Raw genomic sequence first — 15,764 nt, 5'->3', positions numbered from 1 at the left:
TGCCTCGCTCACCACTGCTGCTCCGCAGGACCATGCTGACGGGGGGAAAATGTGCCTGGGTGCCGGTGGCGCCTCCTCCTCCATGTACTCTGGCTTGCGGGAGAGGGCATCCGCCCTGACATTCTGCTCTCCCGGGATGTAGTGTATGGAGAAGTTGAAGTTCGAGAAGAACTCTGCCCACCGTATCTGCCGCTGGTTGAGCACCCTGGCAGTTCTCCAGAACTCCAGGTTCTTGTGGTCTGTGCACACCTGGATGGGGTGCTTGGCGCCCACCAGGAAGTGTCTCCAGTGCTGGAACGCAGCGTGGATCGCAAGAAGTTCCCGATCAAACACCGTGTAGTTTCGCTCTGGCTGGGTCAACTTCCTGGAGAAGAAGGCACAGGGTCTCCACTCTCTGTTGGCGTCCAGTTGCAACAGAATGGCGCCCACAGCTTTATCAGAAGCATCTGTCTCCACGCGTAGGGGCGCGTCCTGAACCACATGGAACAGGTTCTGGTCCGAGGCGAACACCCTCTTGAGGCTTTCGAACGCTGCTTGCGCCTCTGGTGTCCACCTGAACTTCTGCTTGCCTCTCAGGCAGTCAGTGATGGGAGCCGTAACGCGAGAGAAGTTCTTGATGAACTTCCTGTAGAAGTTGGCGAAGCCTAGTAGGCGTTGGGCATCTTTGCGCGTCCTGGGGCTGTGCCAGTCCAGGATGGCCTGCACCTTGTCCTTGTCCATCGCCAGCCCCTTGTCTGACAGCTTGTAGCCCAGGAAGTCCACCTCCTTGGTGTGAAACTTGCACTTCTCCAGCTTCACATACAGGTGGTTCTCCTTCAGGCGCTGCAACACCTCCCTGACATCTTTCACATGCTGCACTGGGTCATCGGAATAGATAAGGATGTCATCCAGGAAGACCAAGCATTTCCTGAAGAGGAGGGACCCCAGGACGTGGTGCATGAAGGCCTGGAAGCATGCTGAGCCCCCTTGCAACCCGAAGGGCATCACCAGATATTCAAAAGAGCCCAGAGGCGTGAACATCGTGGTTTTCCATTCATCGCCTTCCCGGATCCTGATCAAGTTGTACGCCCCCCTCAGGTCTAGCTTGGTGAAAATCTTGCCCCTGCGTGCCGCTGTCAGGAGATCATCCACTCTGGGCATGGGGAAAGCCACTGGCTCTGTCACTGAATTCAGCCGTCTAAAATCCACCACAAGACGGCGCTGTTGCGTGTCTTTCTTGTCCACCCAGAAGACCGGGCTGCCCCCTGCTGCCTTGCTTTCTCTGATGAACCCCCGCTTGAGGTTCTTGTCGATGAAAGCGCGCAGATCCTCCAGTTCCTGGTCTGACATGGCGTACAGCTTGGCTGGGGGTATAGTTGCCCCTGGCACCAGGTTGATCTGGCAGTCAAAAGGCCTGTGTGGGGGTAGGTGGTCGGACTCCGCTTCGCTGAAGACCTCCTGCAGGTCCCAGTACGGCTTGGGTATCGCCTCACCCCCTTTGATGTGCATGGTGGCCACCGTGGCTATCGGAGGCCCCTCCCCTGGTTGGTGCTGCATGCAATGTTCCAGGCAAAAGTCCGATCCAAAAGTGATGCATCTCTGGTGCCAACTGATGGAGGGGTCGTGGCGCGCCAGCCAGCTCATGCCCAAGACGATGGGGGGGTCTGAGATGGTGGTGACGTTGAATGCCAGTGTCTCTGAGTGCCTTCCCACCGTCATTCTCATGGGGGGGGTTTGATGGGTGATGGCCCCTCCCAGCAACTCTCTGCCGTCAATGGTTGCCACGTGCAGAGGAAAATCCAGCTGCAGAAGCTGGATCTGGTGCTGTTCTGCAAAGTTCCTCGAGAAGAAGTTCGCTGACGCCCCACTGTCAATTAGGGCGAGGACCGTCAGGGGATAGCCATTTGGGAGCGTGAGCGTCACTTCTAGAACCACTCCTGCTCTGGGAGGGGTGGGCTGGCTCTGCTCCTCTCTGTGCGGGTGGGTGGGCTGGGGCTGTTGTCTGCTGACTGTGCCTGGCTGCTGCCCCTTGTCTCCTGCAGCCAGGCTTTCCCGTTTCCCTGCTGTGGTGCTGCGTCAGTGGGGGAGGGCACAACCGTTCCCGCCTTTCCTTGCCACTCCCTGCGATGTGGGCAGTCTCTGACGAGATGCTGGGGGGAGTTGCAGAGAAAGCAATTCCCACCCCTTCCCTCCTTGCGTCTTGGCGCCGCTGGGGTTTGAAAAGCCCGTGCGCGCGCGCTATCAATCTGCATGGGTTCCTGGTCCTGGCTGGCTCCAGGCGTGGCTTGAAAGGGTTGTTGGGGGAGTGGCTTCTCCTGCGACCGTGGGAACCAAGCCCGCTTTGCGCGCGTTGCTTGCTTGTCGCTCCACCGGGATTCCTGTCTCACCCCCACCGCCAGAGCCGCTTTGCTCAGCTGATCCATATTACTGGGCTTTGGACCTCTCGAGAGCTCATCCTTCACCTCCTCATGCAACCCCAAGTAGAACGCCGCTTGCATTGGGGGTGACTCTAGTTCCCACCCCAATCTGTGCACCAACATGGTGAATTTCGCCCAATACGCGCGAACTGTCATATTTCCTTGGCGTAAATTATGAAGTTCCTCCTTAGTCTGGTCCATATGACTATCGGACGAATACATTGTTTTCAAACCTTCTAGAAATAGTTTGACATTCTTCATGCAAGGATTCTTTGTTGCGATTAACGGTCTTAGCCACTCCCTGGCTGCCCCGGTAAGGTGCTCCACAATAAACGCTACCCTGTGCTCATCATCAGGGAACTCATCGTGGTGCAGCTCAAGAGCATACACAATCTCAGTCTCAAAGCCCTGATATTCCCTCGGGTCTCCATTGAACTTGCTTACTAGGGTCCCGGCTCTCCTTCCTGGCAGCACTTGGACTTGGGGTGCCCCTCCCGCCTTGTTTTTCTCTGCATCCAGCTTGTTTTGGAGGTCTACCGCCACCGCCCTTAATTCCTGCTCTCTTTCCTGTAGCGCTCTCACCTGTTCCGCAAGTTGTAGCCGGTCGTCCTGGACCTTCTTAGTCTCTTCTTTAGCTGCCTTCAATTCCCCCTGCGCCTGCAGCGACAGCTGCTGCAGTTCTTGCTGGGCTTGCTCCGCGATCTGCCGCCATCTCTCCGCCTCTGACACGCTCATCCCGGCAACTCCAAAGTAGCCCAAAAAAGGATTCGGAGGTTGCTGTCACAGTGGCCGGAGTGGGCTACTTCAGAGTAACGACGCTACGCAGCTCTGCATTTTATTCTTTTATTGGTGCTGCGTATTTACAGTGCTGAAGTCATTGCTATTTACACGGAGTGGTGTGGTCAGTCGGTTTCAGAACCTCCGAATGGCTTTTGGCGCGTCTTTCTCCAACACAAAAGCTTTGGCAGACCCATCCTCTTTCCCCTCCTCTTTCTGCGTAATTCCGGAGTTGGGGGGATGGGTCTCCCCCCCCTTATTCGCCCCTTCCTGTCCCACCTGGGACCCTGGCTCCTCTACCTTGCCTGAGCCTCGGACACGACTTCCTGCTTCCCCACTGGCATCGGAACTCTCTCTGCTTTCCCCTGTGCTCGGGGATGGGCTTGAACTCAGGAGGGGAGGGACTTCGCGATATCCCCTGTCCCTCACAATTAGTTTCATAAGATCCGCCTCTGTATCCATCATGTTTTGGAATGAAAGCAGAAAACAAATGAAGGACATTATCTCTCGATATCCAGAACATGGGAAGCCCCCTTCTGATTTTTTTTTTAATTTGGAATGTTTAATTGGCTGTATTGTTTGTATTATGATTTGGTATGATTGGAATTGATTTGTCTTTAATTGGAAGGTTTTTAATTGAAAACGAATAAAAATTACTTAATTTTTGTTAAAAAGAAAGCTATAATGACAATATGCAGCTATATAGTACATTTGCATTATTGTAATTTTTGGGAAACTTTGTTCATTATGTTGCACAAGCTATCATGCAGTTGGTTTTGTACTGAACTTTTACTTCACAACAATAACAGAAACTTTTCTCCCTAGTCCCTGAAAATATGGGTTTGCAGTTTGTGGTTTATCTGCAGAGAACATAATCATACACCTGGATTTGGACGTCATGCTAGGTCAAACTACACAGCAGCATGCAAAAAAGACTGGGGGGGGGGGAGCAAAACTGCTGCGAGCTCTTCTCTGAGCCCCCACATGCTCATACAGTCCTGCTAAGCCATAGTTTGGCTTTGCATGAGAGGCAAGCCAGGCCACATTTATCTAGGAAGAAATAATAAAATAATACAACTGTGAGCCCTCCAGATCTGGCTGGGTCCAAATATGAATGCAGAAAATAAATAAATGCTAGAAAAACATAGAATTTTTCTGGCATTTAGTGCATTATATTTAACCCTGAAGCATTGCCTATGCATAACTTTTTAAAAGCACCGTTCTTATTTTGGTCGAGTTGGTACATTTGCTATTTGCATTTTATTGACCTATTTTCTTAAAGCTGAAATAGTGAGCTCTTGTACTGAATTGTATATTGATAGAGTTAATGTATGAGTAAATCAGCTGCAAATTGCCATTGGGTTAGTCGTGAATGAAATGGTTCACTTGATTCACCATTGAATCTGGTATTTTAAGCCTTTTTCAAATTCTTAGTACTGGTTTTTAAAAAATAAAATAGTTGTGTTTCTTTAATAGAAAAAAATCATGTTCCTGCAATGTTACTTCCACTGACAAAACTGATAACACAACCTTTTCATATTACAGGTATTTTTTGAAGTCGTAACTTCAGGGCACCAAGGATATCTAGCCATTGATGACGTGAAGGTTTTAGGACATCCATGCAGTAAGTGACTGAGCTTTATAATTTGAAATTATTATGAGGTACTGTTGAAAAGTATGCACCACTGCTGTGCCCAAAGTGTACTCCTTGATAAAGGTCCTTTCCAGCTCTGGGGAAGCTCAGAAATCTTGAGACTAAACTAAAGCCCTGATCGGCCATTGGAAGAAGCCATTCTTTGCTGTAGTGTAACAGTTGCCCCACACTTTCTAGAGACTTGAAGCAGTTATTGAGTATTTTTTATATATAAAAAAATTGAATACAGCCCTCAGAACTTTTCATAAAATTTGGAGGAGTGTAGATTTCAGAGTGGGGCCACATTCTGATCACCAACTCAGTTTCGCAGCTGTAAATCAGGAGAGCTCATTCTTGAATGTGGATCCCCAAATTCCTCAATTGTCTGTAGCTGGAGCAGCGCCCTGTCCTTGCTGCACAGGAAGCATGCAATGTATAGCATTGTGTGTCAGTTGCAATCCCATTGTAAAACATTTGTATGAAATATTAGCTACCTGATACAGTTTCCCTAATTAAAGTTAAAACAGGTCTTTTTTCTTTTGTCACACCATGGTTGATGCTAATCTTTAGCATTTCCTTTTCTGTGGTGCCTTTACTCTTGGTGCCATTGTTTCAAGATTTGTAGCATTTTAATATGCTTCTGAACGACACTTTGTGGAAAGACTGGATTGTATCAAACTCTGCCGTTCCACTTGTGCAAACAGACTTCTACTTGTACAATGGAAGTTCTGCTTCTCCCCCCTTTCACATCCTCAACATTTGCTCCAGAGGGTTATGAGATGTGGAAGTGGGGTGGTGAAGTGGGAGGAGGAAGGGGAAGCTGTGTTGCATAAGTGGAACCACACTTACGCCAGTGTTAGGTGCAGCCCACTGCCATTTAATTAAATGCAAAGCAAAAATACAAGTAAAAGTAAATGGAAAAGTTGGTTACTGATAGATTCTCACACATGAAGGTGTCCATGTACATAGTTGTTAGGCAAATTGTTGATGTCCACAGTCTAATGTAGAGCTAAATGAATTTAAGCCTATGTACACCTTAGTCTTTGGTAGATTGTGCCATGTATAACAGAAGCTAGAGCTATGAGGAAGTCCAGAACAAGTCTGGACCTGGTGTGCCTTTATGCAGCCTTAATTTCTGATGACATGCTTTACATCAGCTTCTTGCATATAGGATTGCTCCCTATATCATGCAATTGCTCTAAATCACATTTACTACATACATATAAAACACCTGGCTTAAAAATAGTTGTCTTGACAACTTTGTACAGTTCTTGTCTAGTAGCTAGTATAAATATCTGCTGTGGTTTTGTTCAAAATATCAATTAAATTTCAGTCTAACCTTTATAAACATCAAAACGTTTTATCAAAGGCTTAATAACCTAATATAATTTCCTTAGTAGGAACAATAAGCTAGCACCTTTATATTTTGTCATATCCTAGATTATTGTAAGAAAGTAATATTAGAAATGTAAAACAGACTTATTATATTATGCACAATTAAAGTCAGATATTTTAGTACACATTTTTGGGACTCTTAAGGAAATATTTAAAATGGCTGTCATTTAAAAAACAAACAGATAAGTTAATTAGAAAAATACAATGCTAATAGCATGCTTTCCTCCCTCTCTCTTTATTCTCAACAGCCAGCACACCCCATTTCCTGCGCGTCCAGAGTGTAGAAGTCAATGCTGGCCAGTTTGCTACTTTCCAATGCACTGCCAATGGCAAGACCATTCCAGGAAATAGGCTTTGGCTACAGGTGAGGATTTCCCTCTTTTGTTTTCCGCAGTACAATGGCATGTGTAACATACAGCGTATTTAAGATATGTTCAAAACAACATGTTTAAAATACACTGGTGCTGGCATCGAAAGAAAGACCGTATACACTTGGGAGAGAGCTTGGGCAGTGGGAACGCCTGCAGTGTTAAGAAGTGAAACATAAGCTCCAAATGTGGTTCTCTTGCTCATGTGCATGCCTGTGAATAAAAAGAACAGGGGGAAACTATTATTGTTAATAATGAACCTTGATTGTTTGCTTGCAGCATTGCTAATGGATCTTGTCAACATGTTATGTTTGGGGCTGCCTTTGAAAAGTGTTTGGTAGTTTCAGCTGGTCTGGAATGCTGACAGGGGCCAGTGACAGGGAACATGTTCCTCCCTTGATCCAACAACTGCACTGGTTACCAGTCCCTTTCCAGGCACAATTCAAGGTGCGGGCTGTGACCTATAAAGCCCTATATGGCTTGGCCCCCGGCTGCTTGCAGCATAGTACCTTCCTATACAAACATGCCCGGGTATAATGATCCTCAGGTGAGCACCTTCCCTCTGCCCCATCAATATCAGAAACACAGTTGAGGGTGTCCACAGAGAGAGCCTTTTCTGCTGCTGCTTCTATTCAGGCAGGCAGGCCTTTGGAAACAAAGGTGCAGGTGATGCAGAGCATTGGATGCTGTAAATGAAAACGGTAATTTAATTGCTAGTTTTGATGTATTTAAACTATTTTTTTAACCATATCGCTTTTATTACTTTGGGGCTTACTGTGTGAGTAAGAGATGTGAGCCGCAAACCCTCCCTGCCCAAAGCCCATACTACCGGTAGGTTACTGACACATTGCTCATCTGGAGGTTGGAGAATACTGATGGTGTTGAGCTTAGATGGCCACAGATCAGTGCTGTCCTTTGTTTCATTTGCCGCAATGCAAATGTGTGGTGGGCTTGGATGGTGCAGCCCCATTGTATTGTGTGGAGGGTGGTGTGACTGAGGAACAAAAAGGGGAAGTACAAGGCTAGAAGGAAGCTGTAAAGAGAATATCACATTGTAATGTATATTCTTGTCCATTGGTACAGTGGTACCTCGGTTTACAAACACAATTGGTTCCGGAAGTCTGTACTTAACCTGAAGCATACTTAACCTGAAGCGAACTTTCCCATTGAAAGTAATGGAAAGTGGATTAATCCGTTCCAGACAGGTCCGCAGAGTACTTAAACTAAAATACTCAAACCGAGGTGTACTTAAACCGAGGTATGACTGGTGTGTGTGTGGTGTGTGTGTGTGTGTGTGTGTGTGTGTGTTGTACTCCCCTTCCCCAAATTAATGGAGAAGTCTGTCAGTGAAATGCTTAAAAAGCAATGTGGAAATTCACTATCAGTGGAGGAAAGTTCTCCTAGCAAATAACCTTTCCTCACTTTGATGTGAAACATATGTTGTTTTTGGAGTTTGGAATAATTTGTCCCTTCTTCTTTTCACTTGCATTTGGAGAAATGTACCTGTTCCTTAAGGCTGCAGTGCAGTTCATCCACAATAAAGCATAGCAATGATGCTACATATTTATTCCCTGAACCTCTAAAGCATAGATGGGGAACCTGTGGTCCTGTGTCTGTACAAATCCCATCATCCCTGACCATCGGCCATGGAAACCAACAACATGTGGAGGACCAAAGGTTTTCCCTCTCTCCTACTCCTTTTTCAGATTTTAAAGTAATTTACTGTACCATGATAGAAATCTGCCATAATGGATAATAATCTGACTTTGCCTCCATCCAGAAACATAACATTAACTCATACAGAAATGCCTAAAGAGGAGGCCAGCTTATTTAATTTTAGAAATTCATAGCGCTTAGATCACCCAATGGTTGGGAAAGGAAAAGGGGACAGGGAACCCAAACCAAGAATAGCTACCGTACATGGTAAGTCATCCTAGGTAATGACTTTAATCTGCTCCTGTACCTTTTCAGATGAACAATGAATCATGAGATTTGATTATAGCACATCAGGTAATGTGAAGACAAATTGTCACTAACTGCATCAATTTAACCTTAGGTTGAAGTCAAATGAAGGAAATCATGAGCATAATGCAGCTGAATGCAATATCTGTTCTTTTTCTCTTATTGTCACCATCGTTTAAGTTTAAAAGGTCATTGGCTAGATAGTATGCACCAGGAATTAAACATTCTCATTAGCAGAAGCTTCAGTGTAAGTATAATACAAAAATAAATTCAGTGATACCCCCAGAAGTGATGTTTACAATTAACAGATGCCGCCCATCTCTTTTTGTTTATTGCATTTGTGGGCAGCATAGGTTGTATCCATTTCAGTATTAAGTTTAAATTGGAAAACTAAACAAATAGATTATAATGTAGACTGCCTTAGAATTTATATATCCTGTAATATGGTTCACACACACACACATTAGTGCAAGAGAGAACGTTTAGCAAATCACCCAAGTACGATCACTATCTTTTTTAAAAATACAGTATAAGAACTGCCACTACAGTGGCATCTAACAAAATCATCACGTTATGCAAGGACTTCTGCCTCTTCTCTGTGCAAACTATTCCAAAATGTCGGGAGAAAACCCAGAAATGATTTGTGCCAGGAAGAGAAAGTCCCATTGTTCAAGTAGAAGACTTTGCACTAGCAGGAGTTTTTCACTGGATACAACCTGCTGGTCTTTACCGGATGTTTCATGGGGAACCTTATAATAGAGTGCTGAAACAATTCAGTTGTACTGCCCCCAAAGATGTAGACCCATAACCAAGATATATTGGTAAGGGAAAAATGGAGAATGGAGGCTGAAATCATATGAAGAAGTCAAGGTGCATTGTAACAGTTGGTTGCAATACCTTCAAATACAGAGTATCTTTAAAGAACACAACAAACTAGGTTTTGTATCAGGGAAATCAAAATTGCAGGAAATTCTAATTGAAAATAATGTGAAACCCCTAGCAAAAATATATAAGTATCTTTTAGAGTGGGAATTAAAAGAAGAAGAGATAAAAGGGGTGATGACAAAGTGGGCCCAAGATTTGGGGAGACCAATATACATATCTCAATGGGAAATTCTGTGGAAAGCATCAATGAGATTTACGGCCAGCATGGGAATAAAAGAGAACATGTTGAAACTTGTCTATAGATGTCACTTGACGCCTGAAAGGTTAGCGAAAGTATACAAAAATCAATCAGACAACTGTTGGAAATGTGATGATAAAGGGGGCAATTATTTCCATTGCTGGTGGAGTTGTAGGAAAATTTCTAAATTTTGGGGAGAAATATATGAAGAAATGAAGAAAATCCTGAAAATTACTTTTGGGGAAAAACCGGAATATCTTTTATTAAGTATAATGCCAGAAAACATGCCCGCAAATAGGAAAAGTATGCATGTGCGGCAGCAAGATTATTGATCGCCCCAAAATGGAGAAAAAGCGAGGTGCCCACAATCCAAGATTGGCAAATAAAATTAATAGAATTCATGAATTTGGAAAGAATGACGACTGCAATCAGGAATATTCCTAAACAAAAATCTAAACTGTAATGGGGGGTAGTGGAGGAATATCTTAAGAAAAAGGATATAAAAACGGAGTTGATGATCTGTCTAAATTAAGTTGTAATGGGGAAAGTTGTAAAAAGGATGGGAAAATGGAAAATAACAAGGGATTGTACAATTTCAATTAGAGATGTAACGCAATGGTTAGGTACGCAAACTAAAGAGAATTTAGAAGCGAAGTGATGTGTGGTGACTGGGAAGTTAATTTTTTAATTTCTTTTTAACAAATGTTTGTGTAAACGATATATTCTTTTTTCTATGTATTGCATTTTAATGATTTAAATAAAGATTATTTTTAAAATAATAATAAAAAGATGTAGACCCATAACCCTTTCCCTCTCATATTTCTTTTTCTGCTGGTTTTCAATCCCCATGCACTGTGTTTGCCGATTTCCAGTGCTTCATATATGCTAGAGTTCAGTTATGATAGTATTATGGATCATGTGAAATGATACTAAAGAAGTTTGCCTCAGAGAATGTGTCAAATTATTTATGCTGAATGACCACAAACTGCTCAGTTCCAAAACTGAGGAGCATAACTGGGCAAAAGCTTCAACTTCAGCATTTATTCTTTCTCCCTTGGTTTCTTTCTTTCTCTTTCTTTCTTTCTTTCTTTCTTATTTATTTATTTAGAAAATGGCCAGTCTGCTTTTATAGTAATCCCTCGTGTTATCTTGGGATTTGTTTCCAAGGGTTATGTGTTTATGCAAAAATTGTGTACTGTATAGTCAAACACTTGGAGCTGCCCCATAGCTGGCGAGTGAGGGGGAGACAGAGAGCACCCCCAGCACTCCCAGAGTTGGTGTGTTGAGGAGGCCTTGTCCATAAAGTCAGGCCAGGAGTTTAAAAGCTCTTTTTGCCGGGGCTTCCGGGTTCAGCGCCAGCGCCGATCGGCGGGGTTTCGTCTCGTCTCCGAGACGGCCCGTCCCTGCTAGGAGTGGGGAGGGCAGCAAGAGCGACGCTGCGCCCCTTAGAACCTCGGGAAGGGCGTCCCGGGGGCAAATTTGCTCGGCACAGCCCCAATCCGGACTCCCCAACCCTTCGGCTAGCTCTAATAAGAGCTCCGGAGCGAGGAGGGTAGAAGTCGCGGGGGCCATTTTGAGCGGCAACGTTATTCTAGCAGGGAGAAGCTTCAAGCCGAAGGCGGAGAGCGCTGGATTCTTCCGAAAATAAAACAATTGGAAACAAGATTGTAAGTAACCTCACGATTTGGATTATAAAACAATTTGGATCTGGGAGAGAGGGGAGAAAAGAGGAAGCCACCCCCCCCACGGCAATAAAAGAGACAATAAATAGAAACCCGAAGCCGTAAACAGAAGATTTGCAATTCAAAAGGATCCCTCAAAGGCATCAAAGAGAATCTCCCCTTTGATGCAGGGTGAAAGGGGAGAGAGACTGTGGTTGTGAGTGCCCTGCAGCAAGAGGTAAAGACTAAGAAAAACCTTTCTTTTCCTCGGGAGCCGGCAGCCCAGACAACCCAGTGAGTTGATCAGGATTTATAAGTCAATTTTTATTTCACTTTGTACTTCTGGACTTTGTGGAATTTCTTTTTTGGTTTAAATGTTTGTGAAATGTGAGTTTGAACTTTATTGTTAATAAGACTTGAAGAATGCAGCCAGTTTGTTAAAATGGAGTCGAGAAAATAAACTGTGATCATATTCCACCCCACGTGACAAGTTTTGACCTTGGCAGGATTGAACTATGTCAACAAAAAAGTGTTCCCCTGAGTTCCAGCGGTCTGTTTTGACCTTAATGTGGGAAACAAGAATAGAACTATGTCAAGAGGAGACACGACGGCAAGAGTTACAGCAACAATTTCAGATGGTGATGGCAGAATATGATTTTTTAGAAGATGAAGCTTTTGACACTGAAAAAGATGAATGTGAGAATGACAATGATGGTGACTGTGATTTGGAAGGAAAAGATGAAGATGAGGACTGTGATGATTCAACACAAAATGAAACACACCACGAAAAAAATGATGACTTTACTCTACAAAAAGTTGGATGGAGTGCCCTGCCTTTGAGGAGGGCACGATTGGTATTACTGGAACTCCAGAACGCCCACAGGGAAGAAGGAAAAAATATGCAGAGAAGAGAAGAAATTCAGGGGTCCTGTATGGTGGCCTGGATGGCAAAAGACTGTAAACAGGGGGTGGGGTGAAGGGAAAGTGATGTTGTGATTATAAGGATGGATTAACAGGTTTATAACTGGTCTGCTGATTATGGAATTTGCTGGATTGGGGGGGTGGAGCCGGTAATCGGGGATGTAAGGTTAAATTGAGAATAGTTATAGTTTTAAAAGTGAATGGATTTTGGAAAAATGTGAAAATATGGAGGCTTATAGAGGGAGTAAAAATTAGGCACGGGAAGATAAAATGGGAGTTTGATTTTTCAGTGATTTGAATATTAGATGAAAATGTTAACAATTGATTTATAAGTTGTATAAGATACAAAGGTGTATTTTTATAAAGTAAGAAACTGTTGCAGATGATAAAAAAGGGATGAAAACCGGGGAAGGGGGGGGAGGGGAAGCCCACAAAATATGGTTTTACAATTATGAATGTAAGAAAAAATTTTCTGTTTTGTATTGTTTTTTTCTCTTTTTTTGCCCTTTCTTTTTTCTCTTTTTTCCTATTTCTATTTTTCTCTTTTTTTGGTATGACAATAGATGGTTGGATGGATGGCCTCCTGCGTACTGCCCTGGTTTGCTGGAGCTCCCTGGTGGCAGGGGGGGGGCTTTGGGGTCAGGGGAGGGGGAGGAGGACAGAAATCCAAGCATAAAATGGACCATCTCTGACTGTTCACATACATGGGATACTTCTGTGGCAGGGGAGGACCCATGTGGGTGGGTAGGAAGGAGGTGGAAAAGGTGTTTATGTATGTACCGTTTTTTTTTTGTATTTTGTAAAATTAATAAAAAGTATGTTGAAAAAATAAAATAAAAGCTCTTTTTGCCTTTTGTCCACTTAAGTTATATGGTGTAGAGAGAATTATTAAGCTTCCGGCCTTGCTTCCTAGGCAAGGCCACCTTGCCACACCAACTCTGGAAAGCAAGGAATGTTTGTGTGAGATCTCATGAGAGCACCCTAAAGCCTTCCAGAACCGCTGTGATGAGCAGCACATTGCCCAGCAAGCAAAGTGGAGAGCTTCAACGCTCTTTTCACATTGGTTAACCCCAAGAGTACCCAGCACAGAAAGAGTTTCTAAGCTCTCTGCCTTGCTTACGACTTGACCTGCACAATTTCAACCAGCCCACCTTCAACTGCCTATGGTTGAAATCGTGAAAGTCAAATGCATGTAAGATGAGGGAAACTCAAAAACAAACAAACCTGACTTTGCTCCTTTTTCAGTAGGCAATCCTACTGGCTGGGAGGCCTGGAAGACATGCTCCTTGCCTTGCAGGCCTTTTCCCACCTGGCCTGGGAGGGTGGGGCCATTACTGACTCCAGCTACAAAAGCCGAGGCTGCTATACAGAATTTTGGGCTGGGGTATTGTTCAGAGGTTTCTGTTGGGAAGGGATTGCTGTTACTCATAGCTGCCAAGTTATCCCTTTTTTAAAGGGATTTCCCCTTATGCTGAATAGGCTTCCTCGCGAGAAAAGGGAAAACTTGGCAGCTATGCTGTTACTCTCGTTGCTCTTATTTTTTTGTGATTTTTAAAATACGTTGTAAGCCACCTTGAGCATGGTTTGAACTTTGAAAGCCCGGCATACAAATAAAATGGATGATTGATTGAAGTCAGGCATAGGCAAATTCGGCCCTCCAGATGTTTTGGGACTACAACTCCTATCATCCCTAGCTAACTGGACCAGTGGCCAGGGATGATGGGAATTGTAGTCTCAAAACATCTGGAGGGCCAAGTTTGCCTATACCTGATTGAAGTGATTGAAGATCCTCTGGGCATCTTAAGATACGGCAGATCTCTGTCTGAAATGGGAGATTCCCAGCTCACCCAGGCTCAGTCAATGTTTAGTTCTCAACTCTGGCACAGCCAACATGCTCATCATGGCTCAAATGGGGCTCACTTAGCTGAACAGAAACTGACTGAGCCGAGTCCAGCGTAAGTCCTTCAAAATGGAACATTCCGGGAGTAGAACCAGAGAGGGGAGACTTTGGCTGGATTCTAAGTCAATTCAGCTCAGTCATGTGACCTGGCAACCAAGCATCAACACTATTTAAAAGGCTTGTTTTCCCTGTGCCAGGCTTAGGCAAAGTATGACCAGCAATTGTTGAATGGGTTTTGGATGTGGAGTAACTTTATGCTGGTTTACTTTACACAGCCTTCCTTTACTGCTAGCATTTTGTGTATAGGATTGCTTTCTTAGCCAAGCAATCCTTGTACGATGAGGACTTTTTGTTCATTAGATGTGATAATTCAGGGAAAAATTAATTGGTACTGTGTGTACTTTTACTTCATGGATTTACATACTAAAGAGTTCAACGCTCCAATATTGCTAGGTAGGTGGTGTATTATTATTATTATTATTATTATTATTATTATTATTATTACAATACTATTTAAAGTTAGTGTTGCCACTTTTACTACCTCTGCTGTTTATCTGTGTACTGTATCTGAAGAAGTGTGCATGCACACAAAAGCTCATACTAAGAACAAACTTAGTCGGTCTCTAAAGTGCTACTGGACAGTTTGTTTGTTTGTTTAATATATTTCTACTGCGTCAGACCAACACGGCTACCTACCTGGATCTGCTGATCAGAGTTACTGAACCATCTTTCCATGGCTTGTCAGCCTGTCTGAGCTTTTATTTCTTGCTACCACTTTGAAACTCTCTAGTGGCCTAGTGGCTTTACTATTTATTTCATATTGCAGCCTCCACTTGTTTTAATACACTGCTGTTTATTTAGTGTATGTGACCCATGAGCAGTGAAAAGGCTCCACTTAGTAAAGGAATGAAGAGCAAGATAAGTTATAAAAGAATGTGGCGATCAGTGAACACCATTAATCTGGCATCATAATCATGCTTATAAATTTACACAGAAAAAAGAAGGCTGTCCAAAATACAAAAGTGTTTTGTTAATGCAGAGGTTGCATAACATAAAGCAAGATTAATGATTAAAAGAATTGCCTGGACTCCATATCTGTGGGAAGTGAATAAGAAATAAGTTTTTTAAATACTTTTGCATTTTCATGCATTTCACATTCATAATAAAAACTCTATAGCATTTTCTTCAAGTACAGTGGTCCCTCGACTTACGAAATTTCGAGTTACGAATGGAAAAAAATGGCCGCACGCTTACGTTTTTTTGACATCCGAAAGGAAAACCGTTGCGGTTTAGTTGGGGTTTTCTCGACTTACGAATTTTAGATGCGGTTTACTCGACTTGCGAATTTTTCCGTTTCCAATGCATTTCCTATGGGAAACCGCTTTTTTCGACTTACAAACTTTTCGACCTACGAATGTGCATTCAGAACGGATTAAATTTGTAAGTCGAGGGACCACTGTATTTAAAGGGTTTGTATCATTATAGCACATTCTACTTCCGTGTTTTAATCTTTCACTGAAGCAAATCATTTACCTTGCATTATATTAACATGTAAATGAGATATCCAGATCAACAGCAAACTCTGTCTACCATGTGGACAACTGTAAATGTTATTGGAGAATTGGACT

At 43.6% G+C, this 15,764-nt stretch overlaps 1 protein-coding gene across 19 annotated transcripts in view; it reads left to right on the top strand.

The window, feature by feature from the left end:
* PTPRM (protein tyrosine phosphatase receptor type M) overlaps window positions 1–15,764 on the top strand; it is a 416,336-nt gene that overhangs the window by 148,343 nt on the left and 252,229 nt on the right. For all 19 annotated transcript variants that reach the window (XM_035126005.3, XM_088675354.1, XM_035126003.3 and 16 more), the window contains exons 4-5: window positions 4,719–4,797; window positions 6,450–6,565. In XM_035126005.3, coding sequence (XP_034981896.2) covers window positions 4,719–4,797; window positions 6,450–6,565 — 195 coding nt within the window. The remainder of the gene's footprint in view (window positions 1–4,718; window positions 4,798–6,449; window positions 6,566–15,764) is intronic.

Source organism: Zootoca vivipara, chromosome 8, assembly GCF_965207765.1.
Source record: "Zootoca vivipara chromosome 8, rZooViv2.hap1.1, whole genome shotgun sequence".
In the NCBI taxonomy this organism is placed as follows: domain Eukaryota; kingdom Metazoa; phylum Chordata; class Lepidosauria; order Squamata; family Lacertidae; genus Zootoca; species Zootoca vivipara.
The sequence above is the reverse complement of the archived record's forward strand: the minus strand, read 5'-3'. Positions and strand labels throughout refer to the sequence as shown.